Source organism: Cibotium barometz, chromosome 24 (assembly GCF_041138505.1).
Source record: "Cibotium barometz isolate CiBa-2024 chromosome 24, ASM4113850v1, whole genome shotgun sequence".
In the NCBI taxonomy this organism is placed as follows: domain Eukaryota; kingdom Viridiplantae; phylum Streptophyta; class Polypodiopsida; order Cyatheales; family Cibotiaceae; genus Cibotium; species Cibotium barometz.
Window position 1 is genome coordinate 52234704 of NC_141069.1, and position 21432 is coordinate 52256135.

The following is a 21432-nucleotide window of genomic DNA, read 5'->3' on the forward strand; positions in this document are numbered from 1 at the left end:
ATTGATATTTTACATGCTTCTAAGCTACCAATTCTAGCAGTGCATGAAAAAATATAAAATGCATACACTAAAATTAACTTTTTCACCATAATCCACACCTAATGAATCCTAAATCTATGTTTTCAAAGTGGATGTCACTCTTATAATAATTGCTAAGCTATTTCTCATGTAGTGAAATGAAAACTAAGCCTTGTGGGCTCCAAAATCATTCAATTGCCAAGAAACCAAGGCCTGCCCTTCCAAGATATGAAACTAGAATGCCCTAATATAACAAGCTTCAAAACAAATATTTAAAAAAACTAAATATATCCAAAGCTCCAAAATTTATGTTTTTTTAATTGTGACCTCCTACTCAATACCTAAAAATATAAGGTGATCCTAATAGCACGGAATAGATGGAAGAATGGAGCAATCAAGCAACCATGCCAGTCAACCAAGCTCTCAAGCAAGCCTCAAGTCATGGTTCTACAAGAAAACCTATTTAAGAAAGTAAACTATCTAGCATGCAAGAATTCTAAAGACCATATACAAGAAAGAGTAAATAAGAAAAGAGTTCACAACAAGTACTCTATTCAAGGGAATAAATGTGTATTACTTATTGTCAAGGTTAACTTATATACTAGCGATTGAATTTCACAAGAGGCTCTACTGGTAGATCTATGTCTGTTGCCAAAGGTAATCATGTGGTGTCAACACTAAGAACAAGTGACTAGTGTTCACACTAGGCTGGCCAAAAATTAAAAATGGCCTGACCACTATTACTAGTCTTAAGTAAGTATGTACACAAAGCCCTTGGACTTTACCAATTTGACATTAAGATGATGGTAAGACTACCTTTTTTATGTGCTTCAACATTCTCTTACAAAATATAGGTACTTGATTGAGCGGGTAAGCCAAAAAAGTGCCTTACGATAGGTCGAGTGTATAAACAATGTTAAAACCTACAAAGTGGTAAACTCTCTCTCTCTCTCTCTCTCTCTCTCTCTCTCTCTCTCTCTCTCTCTCTCTCTCTCTCTCTCTCTCTCTCTCTCTCTCTCATAGTTTGCTTCCTCTCTATCTCCAATCTTGTGATCATATGAGGCATTGGAGAGTAACTCTTTCATAGATCTCTCCTCAATTGCTTCCTAGCTGCTCTTGCAAGGCATCAATGAAGTGACACTATTGATGTGCAACTAAGGTGATCTATTCTTGATAGTTATTGAATTGAGCATTCTTCCCTTCCTCCATTTTTATGTAAGGCATTAGAGTGTTCGTTCGTCAGTGTGAACAAAAATCAAGAAAAATCCATTTGTCACTTAGAAAGCTTTGCTTTGTGCTCTTTCCACTAAGTGATTTATTTTGCTATAGTTAAAGGTGGGACCACTCATCACTTTTGGAATTATAATGTTCTATATAGATACTGCTCTCATCACTTTTTGTTATAATATTCAATAGAGACATTAGTATCGCTAATGACTGCTTTTAGTTGGAGAAGGGTTTCAAATTTAGAACTAAAATAGTGATACTTCACAAAAAGGAAGATCAACAATGTTAAGAACTCGTGGCACACTTAATCGTTCAAAAGAGTTAAGTAATGTGGTTAAAAATGACCTTTTTGTTAAAGATCCCTAATGAAGGAAATATCAGACACACGAGCAATTACAAGAATTGGTACTCTTTTCTTGTTGTGTTAGTGAGCAAAAGCTCAAGATGGTCCATCTAGGGGAGGTGTGGTGGAATTTTTTTAAGCGTTCTATTTGTCTTAAATCTATGGAGACATCTCTTGAGGACATCACCAGTTCAAAATGCTCCATCTAGGGGGGGAGGTATTGTGGAATTTCTTCAAATGTTCTATTTGTCTTAGATCTATGGAAACATCTTTTGAGAGGACATCTATATTAGGCATGTGGCCAAGGTAATTTGCTTATAGAGGAAGACATCATCTATTGTAACAAGCTCAATAATAATTAAGATCATGTCTTATCTCTTCAATTATATATTTTGAGCATTCTATCTTATCCTTTTCTATAAATGCGTGTGGATTGTGGTTATGTCCACATAACATATTTTTATACAAACTAATAGCTTGTAATTAAAAGGACAACATCAAAAGTGAAAATACTAAAAAAACATTAATTCAAGATTCAAATCCAACGCAAAGGTGGGGTCTTGCCTAAGTGGCCAAGCATGAGATCACGTAGGGCTATAATGATAGAAGTTTCAAGCAAACGTTTTTACATGGTATGAATAAAAATCTCAAACGAGTAATCAAGGGTGCGAAATGCATGAATGTGTTTTATCATCATATTCAACACCCTTGTCAATTTTATCCAAAAATGCGGATTATACTTTATCCATGAAATTTAAACGAAAGCAACTTTCATGACATAAAGTGGCTTTAGAAACGATGCAAATACATCATTTGATAAGATGGCTAAGATTATACATAGAGAAGATTATCAATTTAAAAATCAAAAGACATAAATGGTGAGGGACCCCATTAATATTGCACACATGAAGATAATATCAATTGTAATTTCTATAAAAAAGAAAAAAAATTAACATCATGCTTTCTATTAAATGCAACAAATTAGTGGGCACAAGTAGCATCTTGCTTTCTATCAAAGGCAATGATGTTTATAGTGCATTAATTCATGGAAGCATGGAATTTTTTTAAAAATTGAATTAGTGGGGTTCACACTAAGCATTTTCGATTGCTTGTTGTGATGCTAATGTTATATGATTACATAGGGTCTAAGTTTTGATTAATTGAATGATTAAAGCATAGACCTTACTTCAAAAGATGTAAAGGAATAAAAAGCCAAGAAGCAAAGTGGATATCTCAAAGAAGTGAAGATGGGACTTGGTTTTCAAGTAGCAACAATAATAGAAACTCAAAGAAGCATTAATTTCTTCTAACTACTGAGGTCTTTGTATTTTTTCCAAAGAAGAGATTTTGGGAAAGAGAAAAATTGTATCCAACAAGAGATTTTGGGGAAAGCGATACTTTTCCCTAGATTTTAACTTTTCAAAAATTACATTAAATGGGATTCATATTAATATCAAGAATTTCTAGATTTGTAACTTTTTAAAATTACATTAAATCGGATTCCTATTAATATCAAGAATTTAAGATTTGAATTACTTAGCTATTCCTTTGCTCAAACATTTCTATAAACTATAAAGCCTTTCTCAATAAATATTCCCTCATGAATTAGTGCTTATTTTTATTAAAATGGAAGCATGCCTAGGAGCAAAAGACTTATAAAACAAGAACAAAGAATGTCACACGTTACAAATGGGCTAATATATAAGAGGCTTTTCTTTGTTGTAGCTTGGGGAGATTTGAATGTTGTGCATGAGCTTCACATCCATCCATGGAACACAAGGCCTAAAAGATGTGGTGTCGAATGATAACTACCAAAAATAACTGCCACATTACACATCTTCACATAATCCACATGTAATGATTTCATGACTACAAAAATTACCATCTCATCGATGGATTTTAAATCAGCATGGACTAGTCTTGGTGGGTGGACACTAGATTTTCAATGCAAAAAACAAAAAAAGGTTTTTATATCTCCAAGGGGACCTAGACACCTTGGGATTATGCTTCCCATGTGCACGAACACTTGGTCATTACCCAAACTTGAGGGCCCTACTTTTATGTGTTGAGATTAGCCTTTGACTCTAAAGAGCTTTTTTGTGAGAGATTAAGGACTTAGGGTGGGTTCATAGACTTCGTTTTAGAAAAATCCTTTTGTGGAGTTGGCAATGACTTGTTGGATATATCTGCATATATGGAACCTTGATGGCGTTCACAAGGCAAGTAGACACATAACAAGGTGTCCCTCTAATAGTCCACATAAAGGAAGGAAAATAAAATTTTCTTCGAGCCTTAATAGACTAGTAGAATCTGATGTGCTATGTGGAACCGGCTCCACCTCTTAACAGATTGCACCCTTAACATACAACCTACCTACACTCAGTGATCGTCGTAGTGGGTGAGAACAGACCATGAGACACATGCCTACTATATGGCCTTGTGTATGGATGCCTACTTCATGCCATGTCTACCTCTTTGAGGCAAAAGGGTGGTGTGAATCCAGCACCCTAAGTAAGGTGAAGTATGAATGATGATAAAAGGCCAGTGACTTGTGCAAGTGCACAAGAGAAAAAATGGGGTTCCTCTCACGAGGACCACTTGTGAAAAGAAGGGGCCATTAATGCGCCTTTCTTTCACTTTATGGGGTGATGGAGCCTTCTTCCTTTCACTTCCCTTTCCATTGTCCAAGCTATACGTATTCATGCATGGGACTATATGGGGTGCGGTCTGAGTTGGTTGGAAAGTGTATGGGCAAAGTAAATCAAGAAGTGGGGACGGGGTGAGTGGTTGGAAAGTGTATGGGCAAGTAAATCAAGAAGTGGGGATGGGGTGAGTGGTGTGAGCACTATACCTTCAACAAGTGGAAGTTGGGTGTGTGTGTTTTGAGAGAGAGTGTGTGTGTGTGTGTTTTCAAAGGGGGGGGAGAGAGAGAGAGAGAGAGAGTGTGTTTTTTTCTTTTTCAAAAAGACAGAGAGCGCGCGCTAGAGGGAGGGAGGGATCCTTCCACCTAGAGAGAGAGAGAGAGAGAGTCTCTTTATAAAAGAATTCATTGGTTTTTGAGCCTTGATTTTTTCTCTCTATATATAGACTTATTCAGGAACGGAGCTTTACTTGCAGGCCGCGGGCTCTCTTTACAAGAATGGCAGAAGAAAGAGAGAGAAAGAAAGAGTCAAGGCACGGACCCGCATGTGCACTCTCCACAGCAAAACAAACAAAAGAAAAAACACACCCTTCATTGAATCTATATCCACCAAGAGAGTTGGAACCCAGAGTGGCATTTTATCTTCACCAGGGCATATGATTGATTTACTCATTACTGCAAGGCTTGAAAGTTGAGTTTCACACAGACTAGAGGGCACTGTCCAAGTCAGGATTCCACTCTCTCTCACACACACACACACAATCCACCACCACCACTTTCATCTATTGCACCTTAATTGAAAAGGATGAGGCCACTACCACTTCCCATAACTATCATCACCTGCACTTTGGCTTGCCACTTCTCCTCTTCTGTCTTTTAATCTGCACGAATCATCACATTTTCTCTCGATCTAGCAGGCTCTAGCTCATCTCTTTCTTCACTTCTAAGGCCTTCTACTCTTGTCCCAAACTGTGTGTGTGTATGTGTGTGCGCGTCTGATCCCCCCCCCCCCCCCCCCAATCACGAGGTACACATTCATTATCGTTCAACCTGCATAGCTGCCTCGAGGGTTGATTGAGTGAAGGTCCGTTAGCAAGGTTTTTGAGCAATTTAGACCATTACTTCATTTGCTCTGCTATGATCTGCAATCTTAGTTGCCGCGTTTGTGCAGTAATCAATTGGCTTGACAAGAAATGGCATCCGCACCGCATGTTATTGTTGAAGAGGACAATTTGCCATTTAATAATGGCAAAGCTGGCCACGCATTTCTCAAATGCTCCCTGGATACAAGCTGCGGAAACGTGAAGAGAAGAAAACTGGATGGATTGCAACCTCGACTCGCAGGTTGCAGAACTGCTGAGGTGGATTAATGACGGCTCCTAAGTTCGTCATAAAGGGTTAATTAAACCCCCTTCAGATTACCCACTTAATGAGATCCATTCCTTGGCCGCAGGTTGAAGATGAATCGGATGATGAATCAAGAAAAGCGCATCAACGGCTAGGAGCTGTTTCGTCAAAGGTAATCACCGGCAGTACTGTTGGTATGGCATTTATCCTCACAGAAGTGTGATTATCTTAATGCTTAAGTTGATCGAACTGTCTCTAATATTTTTTTTTCCTTACTTCAGTTCCATCATTCACTCGTTGATGAGCAGGTGAATCCTGTGAACGAGCGCCTGAGTGCGCTCCAACATCTCTTACCGCACGGCCTTGAGGTATAATAGGCTTTGGTTAGCGTGAATTAACTTTAATTAAAACTGCAGAGCTACGTACCAATTGCTTGTACGTTGGCAGTTAGAGGAGGACGAGGTCTTAAGGGTAGCCATCGAATATGTGGAGGAGTTGGAGAGGGAAATCCAGGTAGCTAAATATATATATTATCCACGCACTTTTGATGTCGTTAAAATCGTGTGTATTTTGTTTGTATAATAATTTATTGGTGTGCTTAGATGTTTGACTCAAGGGACGAATGGTCCAAGCATGGCCACGGTGTGGATGGCACGCCCTTGCAGAAAAGGGGCCTGTGCATAGTGCCCCTCTCAACTCTCGCCAAAGCTTTGTAGCTTGGCCATACATTTCATTATCTAAATGCCACCCAGATAATGGCCCCTTTTCCCATGTTAATTTCTAGTGAATGTCTAGTCATTTTATTTACACATAAGTGTTCCTTGCGCCTATAACTATTGCATCGTTTCTCTTCCAATTAGCTTTCAAACCCCCGCCCCCCTCCTCTTCCTCCTCTCCCAAAACCAACAAACCAACCAAAGAAAAAAAGGTGGTGGAGGGACACATGAACTTAGTCTACAGTTCAGTTCAGAGTACCATTGGGAAAGTGTTGAAAGTCATGCTTACTGTTGTGCATCCACTTTTGTTGAAAATATAGAAATCAGGCACCCGTAACTCCTTAAGGTAATTGATCCTATAAAAGTTGAACATTGCATAGGTCATAGTGGAATGTGTGGCATTGGTGCAAATATTAAAGCCAATTTATCACATAAAGCATTTGATTTGTCCCATGTTAATAATTTGCTTACTGTTTCTCAAATTTTCTATTGCAAGCAACGAGGCTACTTTATTAAAAATGAGATAAAATGAGATGCTCTATCCTTTTTATCTTACAAAAGAGATACTTTGGAAACTGGAAAGCATATACAAGCTAATACATTCATACAATTCTAATGAAAAGCTTATGAGTAAGACATGGAATTCCTAATTGTAATATGTCAAGTTAATGGTAACACCCTTGGCTTGCCAATGCACAATTCTAGGGTTCAAACCTTGGCACCTAGTATAAGCATACTCTCAATCAGCATTACTTTTGGCTATAATAGTTTAATACTCCCAAGGCATGAGTGAAAGATTTGTAGTGTGTCTAAAAGATCATGAAGGTTCCTAGAAGCTTTTGCGCATTATATTTTATGGATTTTTTGTTTAGGTCAAGTTTTAACTTTTTTTAAAAGTAGTTTTCACACGATAAACTAGTTCCAATGTAAGGCTCGCCACTCAAGGTTGTCCACATCCCATATGAGTAAGCCACCATTCTCGAATCAAGTTATGAAATTGACACCATTCTCAAATCAAAATGTGAAATTGACTTTATACATTATATTAAGCATATGAGTAAGCCACCATTATCAAATCAAATTGTGAAATTGACACCATTCTCAAATCAAAATGTGAAATTGATGATGGTTGTTAATTAGGTTAACTATATCAATTGCATCAATTTCAATGAGCCAACCATTATGTTCTAATTACCAAATTTCTAATAAGAAATAGTTCTTAATAGTCTTCAAAAAAAAGGAACTATAAATGAGCAAGTTTATCCTACTCGATGAAAGAAAGAAGTTATGAGCTTGACATTTGAAACCTACAATGAAAGAGAGAGATTGCAGAAATTAATAAATGAAATCTAGTACAACTTATTTAAAATTGAACAAGCATAAGATAGAAATAAACAAACATGAGAGAGAGAGAGAGAGAGAGAGAGAGCAAACACTATAGAGGCCAAACAAGTGTAATGCTCATGTCTTCATCATTAGTCTTGGTAATATGTTCTAGCACTTGTCTATGGTGAAACTTTAAAAATTGAAAATTTTTAAGACTTCATTTTCTTATGTCTAGGTTATTGTGTTGAGTCTAAAGAGATTATAAAGTTCACTTACAATTTTCTTATGCGATCTACGTTATTGAATTTCAAGGCTTTGGTGTATTTTGTCAAAGTGTATTTGTTAGTTGGATGGAAATTGTGTATAGATCAAACTTCTCACAAATTCATGATTTTTTATCATGGTGGATGCATGGTAAAGGTTCTTACATTTGTTCACTTGGGCACCCTTGAAATAGGCTAAAAATAGGCCTTTCTATAGCTTTAATGTCCAATCACTCTTTGTTCACTTAGGCACTCTTGAAATAAGCTAAAAATAGGCCCTTCTACACCTTTAATATCCAATCACCCTTAGCTACAAAAGGAATTTTATTAGAAGATCTTCTAAATGAAACTTGACACATGAAGTCGGGTGGCTAATGATGTAATTCCATCGAGAATTGGATATCCATACGTACACATTTCCTTGTGTACTCTTAGTAGGTATATCATGTCATAGATTTTGGACAAATTTGGACTGTAGGGTAGTGTGTCCTTGAAATGCTTATAATTTTTGCATCCTAGCTCCAATCAACAAGCCACTTTGAACGTAGAGCTTAACTTGAGTTATTGATATTTTTGAGTTTTGATTCTATTTTTTTAAAATTATTTTTAGAACTTACGAGTGTAAAAAATGCGTTAATTTTTTATTTACATAGGATCGACACCTTTCAATGCTCAAATTTAGAGATCCAACGGTTAGAAATTAGATGAAGTTTGATAGAATGTGAGGCCAAGAGGTGAAATTCTATTATATTTTTGTTGTAGATCTCATTTAGAAAATTATGGCAGTTTGTTATAAGCCCTATGAAAGTTTTATAATTTAATAATACAAAATTTAGTATTCATTCAAATTACTCCAAGCTCATGTGGGTAAATAAATTAGGTTAATTTGAGTTTTGGAAAGCCCCAAACAAGTGAAAATCCTCTATAATTTACTTTTTAATTATTTAACATAAAAAAATAAAATTAAAATATGTATCCAATGAATTTCAAATGAAATTGCCTTTAATATTGTATATTTAAAATAAAAAAGTTAATAAAAATAATATTTTAAAATAATATTATATATATTATTAAGATTATATAAAAAATTAATAAATAACATTATAAAAAGAATTATATATATCCTAGCTTCAATATATGTAAAGCCATCCTCAATATATATATATATGAACTGAAAATACATTAAAAGTTTTAAAATATATAAACATATTGAATATTAACATATATGAGAATTATTTTATGAGTATTAAGAATAAAAATATATATTAGGATAGAATAATGCATATTTATACAAACATTAAATATTTAAAAATAGTATTCTAGAATCTTCTATCTAGCTCCACTCCTTATTATATATTAGCACACAATTCTAAGCTCATTGACACACAGTTCTAAACTCATTTGAGTATTAGCTCTCAATATTGATTTCATCTTAATCCTTTTCTTAGATCTTCCAATCCTCTTAGCTTTTCTAATCTCTTCTTAACCTTATCTTAGGTATTATAATACTCTTAGCTCTTCTAATCATTCTCTTAGCTCTTGGAATGGGTTCCCAAAGCCATCAAAGCTGAAAAGGTGATAGGTCTAGAAATCACCCCACCCATCTCGTTTATGAGGAGGAAGGAAAAGGATAGCTTGTCAGTGAAAGAAAGAGTGGAGATCGTGCCAATGAGTGGTAACAACTGTAGTCAAAGTGAGCCAAACCCTCCTCCTCCTCTTCCCCTCCCTCCGAATATTCAGCACACTCCACCCCTTTCTCCTCCCCCATTCCCTCCTCCTCCACAAGGAACCACCCATCCTCCACCTCCTTCTTGGCCCCCTCCTCCTCCACAAGAGCCTATTCCTCCTTGTCTAGGTTTCCATAGAGTACTATCCAAGGGTGGGGTACATTTTCATGCCAAAGAAATCTTTAAGTCCTATTTCAAGGATCTCACAACTTCATTGATTGAGCATCTTGACATGGTGGAGTGTAGGGCACATTCCCACTTTAGAGGTCGAAGAGAGGGGAGAGCTAGCATGGCGGTCTTGAGCACAGTGCATAGTTCCTGATGAAACTTGTAGATCTAATCTCCCATGAAGACAGTGATGAGAAGAAAGAACTAATCCTATATTAATTAACATGTGATTAAGCTAATCTAAGCTAAGGTGGGTATACTTAATAACAAACATAATGAATGACCTAAGCTAATTTAGCTTAAGACTCAAGCACAATTAGTTTACAAGAAGAGCTTGCTACATTTTGCATTGCTTGAAATGGTCCTCTTTTATATGAGGAGAGTACAACAAAGCTATGATAGCTCATGTGGGATAACTTGGCTAGGTGACTTGGATCTATAGCATCAATCATTTCAACACCCCCCCTGATGCTAGATTGGGTACAATTTTTAGGCTTTCACTCTTCCTCTCTCTCATGTGGGATAACTTGGCTAGGTGACCTGGCTCTCTAGCATCAATCATTTCAACACCCCCCTTGTGCTAGGCTACTTTGGCCCTTATGCTAATTTGGCATTATAGCTACTTTGGCTATGAAATTCAACTTGAGTGCATCATGAGGCTGATTACATCACACTTTCTGTAGAGACAAGAGGGGTGAAAAAGTACAATGGTTCTTTCTCTAGAAGAGAACGTCTTCGATTGGGGCATCTTTGGCCTCGATGTAGTTTGCCTACTTCCTTTTTTGATAGAAATCTTCTTCTAGGTGACCAATTTTTCCACAATAGTCATAAAAAAGCTTTGGTTTATCTTTATTACGTTATTCATTTTTGGTATGACCAAGTTTTTCGCAGTGGTAGCATCTTAGAAGTTGAGATGTTGATTGATTTGTCCTTTGAAATCTCCCACCCTTTGCATACAGTGCTTGCTCACTTGAATGTGATTTGAATGGTTTTTTGTCCTTGAATTTTTGATTCTTGTTCAAGTAGAGATGATCCTACATCTTGAATTTTAGTGTTAGGCACATTCTTAAGTGTAGAAACAAGTGATTCATAAGGTTCTTTGTCAAAACTTTTTAACAATATGGCGATAGATTCTTCTTTCTCAATTATCTTTTTTAATACACTAAGTTGGTGTTTGATACCTTTGAACTTACTCACGTGTTGTGCCATGGTCTTGGTCTCCTTCTTGTCGAGCTTGTAAAACTTCATGGGAAGGTTGATCTTTGAGCTCTTTGAGTCGGTGCCAAAAATCTTGTTGAGTTCCTGCCATGCCAACTTGGCATCCTTAATGACAACAATGTGACTAATCACATCATCATCCAGATTTTGAGCGATGAGGCCCAATGCTTTGTTGTTTTGAAGTGGCTCAACGTCCACTTCTTCATCCTCAATAAGGTGCCAAAGCCCCTTACGCATAAGCAAGTACATGGTCTTGCTTTTCCATGTAAAAACTCCATCACCATTAAATCTTGAAACAACTTCAACACGCTCCATACTAAGAAGGTCTTACTAACAAGATTTTATTTTTCTTTGTTAGTAGTGTCTAATCTTATACAAATTTGTAGTGAGAAGGTCGGGAAGGTCTTTGCACATGATAATGATTCATGGCCTGTGTCTAGTCCCAGTAGTACAAGGATGATAACGAAAAAATTCTCTTCAATTGAGTAATGCAAGAGAATGCAGTGAATTTTGATGTAAAGAAGAACTTCCCACATTGAATTTACACTCCAAGTTTCCAATTTTGGCTTAAATTAGCCCAGTTTCTACTAATATAGCACTAATGACAATGATTAGTGCTTACTGTGATTGATTAAGTGAGCTGAATCTTGGAGCTTCCTATTGAGCTTGTGAAAGTGGTTGTTGAAGGGGAATCTTATACTGACTTGATGAGATTTTGGCTCAAAACCTTCAAAAAATGGCAAAATTTACTAATTTTGTATGCCTAGGCTTTTGCTGCCCCGATCGATATACAGCACTATTGGAGGAGCTTTTTGGTCAAGTTGGAGCTTGTACCATGTATTAGCTTATACTAGAAGGGAATGGCCTAATTGTATGCACAGATGGCGAATGGACGAAAAGACCAGTCTGACGTTTAGCGCTAAAAACAGGAGAATTAAGGTGAAATTGAAGAAGACCTCTTGGCTGTGCTTTAGCCTAGTGTTGAGAAGGAATATTGAAAATTTTTCTTGTCTAATGGAAGAGGGAATGAGAAATGGTGACCATTTTAATTTTGGGCCACACATAGAAGAGTTGAATAAGATTGGGGTTAGTGGATAATTAGGTGAGTAATGATACAATTAAGAAAAAGAGAGGTTAGAGAAGGCTAGAGCTAAGCTAATGGTGGGGAGCTTAAACCAAGCTTTGATACCATGATGAAACTTGTGGATCCAAGCTCCCATGGAGATGGTGATGAGAAGAAAGAACTAATCCTATATTAATTAACATGTGATTAAGCTAAGCTAAGCTAAGTTGGATGATACCTAATAACAAACATAATGAATGACCTAAGCTAATTTAGCTTAAGACTCAAGCAGAATTAGGTTACAAGATTAAGACATGTACTCATAGAGAGGTAAAGAGAATGTGGGGGAGAGGGAGAGCTTCAAACCCTAGCAAGCAAACACACACACACACACACAAGAGATAGCAAGACACAAGAGAGAGGTAGATAGCTGAATTTTATTCTATCTTTTTCTTCTCTACTCAACCAACATAACATAAAGATAAGAGTACACACTATATGGGTTAGTACTCAACTACTATAACATACAAGGGTCGGTCCATAATGTGAACCCAACTAAATGAGCTGGCGCTATAACTATGCCAGTCTCTAGTAATCCAAAATGATTGTCACACAGTCTCTCATCCCACTAGTTGCATATCACCCATAATCTCACCAACCATGCCAGTGGTGTAGATGCGGAAGCTATCACCCATGCGGGTCATCAATGTCCGTCGTAGCACTAGTTGATCTCGATATCTCAAGAAGAGGCTTGAGAGCTTGCTACATTTTGCATTACTTGAAATGGTTCTCTTTTATATGAGAAGATTACAACAAAGCTATGATAGCTCATGTGGGATAACTTGGCTAGGTGACTTGGCACTCTAGCATCACTCATTTCAATAGTTCATATGTGTTAATCAAGATGGGGAATACTACTACGGATGCATTGGTAGCTGGATGGGCCATTTTGATAGCCATAATTACCTCGCAAATGGCGGATAACATGAATGCCACATCTCCCATCATTTCCATAGCACCACTTATACTGAGATTTGGCTCAAGTAGAAGGTAAAGTCTAGATGATAATGATCGTGTTGTGTCACTATGGACAACTAGTGGTGAAGCACCTAGACGTGATCAAAGGCTAGACCATCCCTTAATGATGACAAAAAACTTTTGGGAGAAACAATCTCATGCCTCACCAATTATTAATAAATATTTTCACGAGCACTAGATCTTAGATTGAGTGCTAGCTTTAGAATAGGTTTTTACACTAGCTAGGGGACCATAATCTTAATTGTGGCTGCCCAAGAGTGTGAACCCTAGAGGTCACCTATATACAAAACCTCGAATGTAACTCTCACTACTCATTCTATTAGAGGCATTATCTAGTGTTCTCTTCTCTACTCTCTTACCTCCTTGCCTCTTGTGCTTGAGATCTTGTGTTTTCACATATTATTGCATGAGTGAGTGAGTAAGTGAGAGGATTGAGCTACGAGGAGCAGGTGGGATGCATCGAGCTCCAGAGTGCTCTTCATGACCAAGCTTCCTCAAAATCTCGAATACGAGCAATTTGAGGTGAGTAACACACCACGACCCCGTTTGTGTGAGCTAAGATAGCATAATAGTTTTTGATTCAAGCTTATGTTTGCTCTCAATGGTGGAGGAGCAAAGTCCCCACAACATTGTGAGTGCAGCCTATGCCGCCTTGTGGTGCAATGAGCCTCTATAAGTGGCACCGTTTCGTGTAAAAAGCCTCGCTGCTTAGCCCCATAGCGGTTGAATGCTTGCATTTAGTTGAAATGAATGATTTTTACTTAATTAGAGAAGAAGAAAGCCTAAAAAAATATCTATTTTATTATGTTTTTCTTATTATTTCTTCAATTTCTCTTGCATTTTTGCTTTCCCCTCTTGTTACCTCTTAAAGCTCCTTGATTTCCACTTCTTTTGATACCCTAAATCTTATATATCATCCATTTTTTAGCTTTCTATTATCCACTATCATGCTTATTTTTTAAAGAAAAATTTACCAAAATGACCTTACTCTGTTGAAATTCCCAAAATGACCCTCATTTTCCAAAATGACCTTAAGAAATTATAAAATTGGCATTATTTTTTTCTTAAATTCCCAAATTGACTCATAATTTGGAATTCTGAGATTAAACCCAAGAAAAAAAAATATCTTGAAATACACAATTTCAATATTACAACAAGCATGAAATTGGGTATTTCAAGATTTATTTTTCCAAAATTTTTTCCTTGGGTTTAATCTAGGAATTCCAAAGTATGAGAATCAATTTGGTAATTTCATAGGGTCATTTTGGTAATTTCACCAAAAACTAGGGTCAATTTGGTAATTCTCTTTTTTTTAAAAAAAATTATAAATGAAAAAATCAATAAATTGGGCTGCGATTAATTCAAATTTGGTGAAGCCAGTTGCATAAACGGGTTTAGCACCCTCAAAATCCCCCAATTTAATATATTGCATGACTAGCAAACACAAAACTAGTGAGATTAATCATCACACGGGTTCTTCTTATACAGGAACTTGTAAAAGTGATTAGTAATAATTCCATGTCATCACGAGTACTTCTATAGGAACCTGCAAAAGTGATTAGCATTAATTATGATTATTAATAATTTCATGTCATTGATCTATCTAAGTGGGAGTAGCTACTAGTGGGAAAAAACTAAGCGTTTTCTAAACAAGACAACTATGAATCTGCAGCACAAGTGGTGGGTGAAGTGGTACAAAAAAGTCAAACTGACCCACATACATCACGTTACCCCAAGACAAAAATAAAAAATTGTGAAAAGAAAAAAAGGGAAAAGGTTAAAGGCTCGCAAGTAAAAAAAATATATAGAAATTTTTTGAAAAGTGCACACAAGTTTGCCTTTTAGGCTATTGCAATCATTTTGGCGTACTTAATACAAAACCCAAAAAAAATTGCATTTTCCCATAGTTGACCCACAACTATACGAAACCATCTTTGGTTAGCCCGAAAAAAGTGCATGCACAACCCTTCCCAATGTGTTTAGAACTGTTTAAAACCCACTTTGGATAAGTTTCTCTAACACAAAAAAACATTTATTAAAAAAATTAAAAATTTGCCCAATATTGTCAAAATTGACTTTATAAGTGATTAGTATTCACACTAGAGTAAACCTTAAAACTTACTTGGCCATTATTACTTGTCATAAATAAGTATGTATACGAATTTCTTAGACTTCCCTTATTAAGCTCATGGTAAGGCCACTTTGTGTTTCTGATAGGTGCTTCACCCTTGACTAGCCTTAAGTCTTATGCACTTACAATCTGGGATGTGTATTACAGGCCTATTTAGATGATAGTGCGTCTATCAAGCTACATGCATACCAACCTACACTATGCTTAGGACCTTCGGTAGTCGAAACCCAATTTAGCATTGTACAAGGACCTAAAATAGAGACCAATGATACTTCATCTGACTTTCCCTAGTCCCAAGAAGTGGCCTAACCAAGTCTCACCAGTTCGGCCAGTAGCTACAAGTCTTTTTAACATGTAGCTAGCTATCTCAGAGGTATTGCCTCAACTGCTACCTTTGAAGCAAATCTTACTACACACTGACCACATGATGAAGGAGTTGAGGTAAACTCTAGCTGGGGTAGTGCTATCATTACAAGCACGGAGAGTTCACATTGATACCATTGTCCGTAATACAACTCTTGTTATGATGCTTGATGGTAGAACATTGGAAGAAGTGTAGGAATTAGAGGTACTAATCCAAGTTATTAGAGAAAAGGAAGAAGAGACTTTGCAATTGGCACAACAACAATGATCAGCCCAAACAACTCAATATGCCCAAAATGAGTCCCAAGCCAGGACTGCACAAGTACTACCCGATAATCTCGACACAAGAAATAACATTGCGTCTACCTTAAGGAAAGAGCTAGGATTGTAAATCTTGGATCAATGTCTTCTCATAGATGATTGGAAGTATGACGCATCTCAATAGAGACTCTTGTGCATTTCGTAATAGACTAAGCTTATGGTGTTAGCTGGGAAGGGATCGTCCAAACAATATATAGGGCCATAACAGAGGAGGAACGAATACAAGGCATCTGGATTGCATACATAGGATCATTGAATATGAAAGGATCCAAAGACCTATGACACAAGTCGAGACATCCAAAGCAAGAATGCCCATAATGAGTGAAATGGTAACGCCTCCTGTGAGCATAGTGAATCCTACTTTTGTAGTATCCCCCCAGCTATACCATGGACCAACCCATATCTTCTAGCCCACAAGGCCACACAGGAACTCAAGAGCATACTAGCATGAGTTTCATGTTCTTTGATCCTACAACTGTTCCCACCCAAGAAACTGCTAGTGCAGCACTGCCTCATCCACCGCTCGTACGCACCACACCACCAACTATGGTGCCTATGAGACTGATGAATCATTATTACCTTTGAGCCACATGCCCACGATTATCCATGATAGCCACCACCACTTATTCCCCTATGCCGCATATGACATATCTAGTATTACCATCCCGAAAGGGGTCACATCTCATTCTAGTGCACCCATGACACATCCCTTCCCTAGAGTGAGTGTCCTACCAACTCCTTGCAAGACCAATTGCACTTAATACCCACATGACTCAAGCATCTATCGGGGCATGAGTAGGACACATGCCTTATGTTGCACATCCACCCCCCTAGATTTAGACCAATGCAGCCTCATGATGTGCCAAGTGCCACACCTACACCTGCTCCTATCATTGCTCTTGTTATGCTAGCATCATCGCTACCCACCATAGACCCCATTGCTTTTGCATAGGCCTTGGGAAAAGTGGTAGTGGAGAGTATAATGCCTGTTGTTGTAAGAGATGAGCCCATGTGATGTGGGTCTCATCCAGTTTTTCCAAGTCTATTAGCCTTTCCGCTAATGCATTCTCAGTCAGACGCTCTTGTACAGTAATCCTTAAGCTTGGGACTAGGTATTCTATGGGCATAACTGCTTCAACACCATAAGCTAGACAAAAAGGAGTATATCTTGTCGGCTACCTTATATGATGTGCGGTAGGCCCAAAGAGCTACTGTCAGCTTATGCTCCCAATTTGTTCGATTTGCTTCCAATGTTTTTGGATGGTACACAAAATCTTATTGGTACTTTCTGCTTGACCATTGGCTTGTGGGTAGTAAGGTGATGATTTTTCTGATGGATTACCAAGAATCCTGCAAGCAAATGATTAATCACCTCATTGATTGAATGTGAGCCGCGATCACTCACCAATTCTAAGGGGTAGCCGAATCTTGATATGATTTGCTCATATACAAATTTTGCAATTGTTCGTGCATCCGCTTTCTTTGAAGCTCTGGCTTCTGCCCACTTCATGAAATAGTCCGTGGCTATGGTTATGTAGCGGGCTTGGGATGGATCTGCACTGCTGGACTAATCGGCCCCACAAAATCTATCCCCCATTTTTTAAATTATTGCCTTACGATGATGGGGGTTAGTGGCATTTTGTCTTTCTGCTATGAGGAACAACGAAACATTGGCATTCCTTGAATCTTTTGACAAACTCTATGGCATCCCCGAACAAGGTAGGCCACCAGAGTCTAGCTTGGAGCACTTTCTGAGCTGTAATTTCTCCAGCAAAATGCCCGCTTGCTATTCCCGAATGAGATTCTTCCAGTATGGTCACAAATTCATCCTCTCTTATGCATCGTTTGAGCACATTGTCTTTGCCCAGTCTATACAATTCTCTGGCAATCGAGATTGATATGGTGCTGCAAGCTTGATAAGCCTCTGCATATCTTACCCTTGTTCAAAGGTACATCCTGCGGAAAGCCATAAGCCAAATACTCTGAGATCTCTTTGCTCCACTCAGGTACCATATCCAATTTGAATAGCCAAGCATTAGGAAGGTCATCTTCATCGACACACCACTTGCTGGTTCTCCATTTGGAACTCTGGACAGGTGGTCGATCAACACATGCTATGTTCCCTTCCTTACCGTCGTGACCGTAAAGTCAAATTCCAACAACAATAGTAGCCAACGTGTGATTCTTCCCGTGGTGCAAGGCTTATTCACTACATACAGCAATGCTTGATGGTCTACAAAAAATATGAATTTACTTGCCAAGAGATAATGTCAATATTGCTTGACTACATAGACCATGGCCAATCCTTCTCTTTCTATAGTGGTGTAGTTTACCTCTACATCATTCAGTTGTTGGCATGTTCAAGACCCTATTTCCGAGGTAGTTCATCTTGTGGTGGATAGATGGTATCCCTTACTTGATTGTCCCTTGGCTTAGTTTCATGAAGTTGTTGGTACTCTTCGAATAAGACTTTGGCAACTTCTAACTTCCTTATTTCTACATCGGCATTGGGATACTCACCAACCCCCTTGCTTTCCCTGGTCTTCTTTTGATTGTGTGGATTCGGTATCAATTGTATCTTCTTCGGATCCATCTTGGATTGTAACCCGTGTGTCCCCATTTCCTAATTTTTTCACTCTTCTCCTACGGCCATATCTAGAAATAGTCGCATCATCCGCCCGGTTCTTTCCCTTGTCTCTTGATTGAGCTTGAGCTCGTGTTAGGACATTCAGCAGTGTGATCTTCCCAGATTGCACACTAATGGTATGAATCGTGGCTTGATTAGCAGTAGAAGTGAAACCACTTTCTCGGTAGGGACAATCTTTCATCAAATGATCAATTCCACATTTAGTGCATGTGAGCACTAGCATGTCATTGGGCACGGTCGCCACTTGTTGTGGTTGGTGTGTATGATTCATATTCTTGTTTGGGCATTCGACTACTCGATACAACCCACCATAGCCATAGCATTGTAAAGGTCCTCTTCTCAGATTTGAGTTTATCTCCTTACCCTTCCATTGTACAGTGGTTTGATACATAGGTACTGGCATGTTGTTCTATAAGATATAGTAATCTGGTGTGACCTCACCCATGTCCTCGTAGTATTCCCCAATGCATTCTAATTCTCGTACCAGCTCAACATCTTCTACTGGCTCTTCAATCATTACTTGATTGATCTTAGCTTGAGGTGGTTGTGGTGGCGGTAGAACTGGTGGTGGTAAGGGTGATTCGTCTTGTACCCGGAATATCCCCTTCGATAAGTAAGAAGAGTTGGGTTGTCCACCACCAGTGGTAGTGGTTTGCACGGGTGGTGCTGGCAAGGCCAATACGGCTCTATTTACTGGTAGTTGTGCCACATTTTGAAACCTTGGAAGTCTACACATTGACATGTCATGATTACCCAATTTAACACAATGCGCACAATACAATAATGGTTTTGCCCTTAATTGTGGACATTTGCCCTTAACTGTGGACATTTGGTGGTGGTATGATTTAGTCGCACATGGACCACCACACCAATTCCCTATGCAGGGATAAAGGTGATTGCCCATGACCCGACATCTCTCTTCCTTCCCTGACCTTTAATTTCTCCAATATGGCATTGATGAGCTCATCCACAGTCATATGTCCGACGTGCTTGTTTCGAGTTCCAATTTCTTGGTGACTCGAGACATGCGAAGTCATGGTTGCTGGAGACGTCCTAACATCCTCGGGTTGCGGTAATTCCAACATGTTATCTTCCTATTTGATTGCTAGTTTGCAGCATGCATCAAGAGCAGCAGGCTGGGCTAGTACTAGGTAATTGTGCATTTTATGGTCTCTAACCCCTTTCCTGAAACAAGGTAACAATTGATCATCTGTCAATCTTTCTCGAAGTTTTCATCTTGAATTCAAGTGTTTGAGAGACGAGAGACATAGTCTCTCATTGACTCATCTTCCTTTTGTTTAATGTTATGTAGTTGTGCCACACATGACTCCATCTATCACCACTACGTGCAAAGCTGGGCACAAAAACATTCTTTAACCCTGGTGAAGTTAACCTTGTCTCGTCAGGCTTAAGGGTTCTAAACCACTGATGAGCTTTTCCCTCTAAGGTCAGCGAGAAATCATGTATCATGGTCACATCACCGACCGGTCCACAGGTTTCACAAGTAGATTCAAAAATCTCTACATGCTGGATAGGATCTCCATCCCCAGAGAATTTTTGGATAAGTTTTGAGATGATATGGGGTTTCATCTGGGAAGGTTGGGGTTCTAGAGTAGAACCTAACTCCCTGACCATCCCCCTATCCATCTCTGTTGCTATATTTAACCTTGTGGCTACATTAAGGTCCATGGCTAGATCGTTTCTAGGTCTTTGAGGAATTGCTCCCCCCTTCCTAGACCTCGTCCCCTACCTATATTGGCGTTTCTAGGCATCGCAGGTTCATGGACTGGTCCAGTTGTGGTACCCTCCTAGTGGGATTCTCCAATAGTAGCCTCTATGCGTCTTTGTCTAATTAAGAACTCCATGTCTTGTAAGAATGTAGAGTGATTGATCATTAACTCAACATCCTTCTTGGTATAGAGTTGGTCCTCTTCTTCTACAGCCGAGTTAGCTATGTTACCCTCTTCTTCTCTGGTTGTAAACCCTTCCTCCATTCTGGATTCCTCGTCGATGGGTTCCAAGTTCAGTGAGATGGGTTCCAAGTTCACAATTTCTCCATCCCTTCTTCCTGTAGCAATTTCAAGTTCTTTTCCTTGTGATTGGAGAGGGTTAACACTTCCTGTCTCCTTTCTCTCAGCTCTTTCCCTACAAGTATCAAGCTCTTGTTTCCTTAAGCTCAATTCTCGGAGTTGTCGTTCTACCTCACTTTGTTGGAGGTTCAATTCCATTTCCTCGGTAGTGGGAAAGAATATTTGACTCGTCCTAACTGCACTTTCCATATCTCGTCTGATTTGAGGGGTACCAGTATTTGACAACCTAGAATTCAATGATTGGAATGGCACTTCTTGTCTTGTACCAAGTCTAGTGCTAGTTGACGAACCCATGCCTACAGATTGCGCTTCTTCATCATGACTAGTTTGCAGGCCAAAAAATCCCCGGGCAATATCAGTGATCCCACTAGACTTAGTTGGGGAGTGTGGTTTATCTCCTTTCCCAAACCTAGCGTATCTCATTCCTTCTTCCATGGATTCTTCACTACTGGTTTTTGCGGTGGTCAGGTTTCTCAAAACACTCAAGTGTGTGCTTGCGGAATGTCCTGATCCACACTTCTTTGGTAGGAAGTTCTCGGATGATTTGATGCACTATCATCGTCGGGCGTGCGTAAGATCATCTCCAATGAGTTTTCCAAATCTTAAGTGCATGTATGTATGATTTGATAAGCTATTACTCAACCCAATTTGATTCAATTTTTGATTCTATTACTTTGTTCAGGAGGTGTGAATTAGCAGATAATGTTTCACGACGTGAAACAGTAGGACTCGGTTCATGTCGTGAAACTGTAGGAAAATGGTTCACGTCCCGTGAATTTTTTCGT

General features: G+C 38.5%; 1 protein-coding gene across 2 annotated transcripts; it reads left to right on the top strand.

Annotated features, from left to right (window-relative positions):
- The first annotated feature begins 5083 nt into the window (after positions 1 to 5083).
- Positions 5084 to 6384, top strand: LOC147625436 (uncharacterized). Of its 2 annotated transcripts, none has more exons than XM_086819019.1 (6): positions 5084 to 5313; positions 5401 to 5590; positions 5683 to 5748; positions 5858 to 5944; positions 6024 to 6089; positions 6179 to 6384. In XM_086819019.1, the coding sequence occupies exons 2-6, from the start codon at positions 5423 to 5425 to the stop codon at positions 6290 to 6292; spliced, it is 501 nt and encodes a 166-aa protein (XP_086675145.1). In that variant the 5' UTR covers positions 5084 to 5313; positions 5401 to 5422; the 3' UTR covers positions 6293 to 6384. The 2 variants fall into 2 exon arrangements, with proteins under 2 accessions (XP_086675145.1, XP_086675146.1); XM_086819020.1 differs by having other exon boundaries at positions 5173 to 5313; positions 5885 to 5944.
- The last annotated feature ends 15048 nt before the right edge of the window (positions 6385 to 21432 follow it).

What these genes read in the sequence shown, in the direction of transcription:
- LOC147625436 (XM_086819019.1), top strand. Translation starts at nt 5,423, where the DNA reads ATGGCATCCGCACCGCATGTTATTGTTGAAGAGGACAATTTGCCATTT. An exon ending in CAGGTTGCAGAACTGCTGAG is followed by an intron (nt 5,591 to 5,682) that starts GTGGATTAATGA and finishes CCTTGGCCGCAG; the next exon opens with GTTGAAGATGAATCGGATGA. An exon ending in TAGGAGCTGTTTCGTCAAAG is followed by an intron (nt 5,749 to 5,857) that starts GTAATCACCGGC and finishes TCCTTACTTCAG; the next exon opens with TTCCATCATTCACTCGTTGA.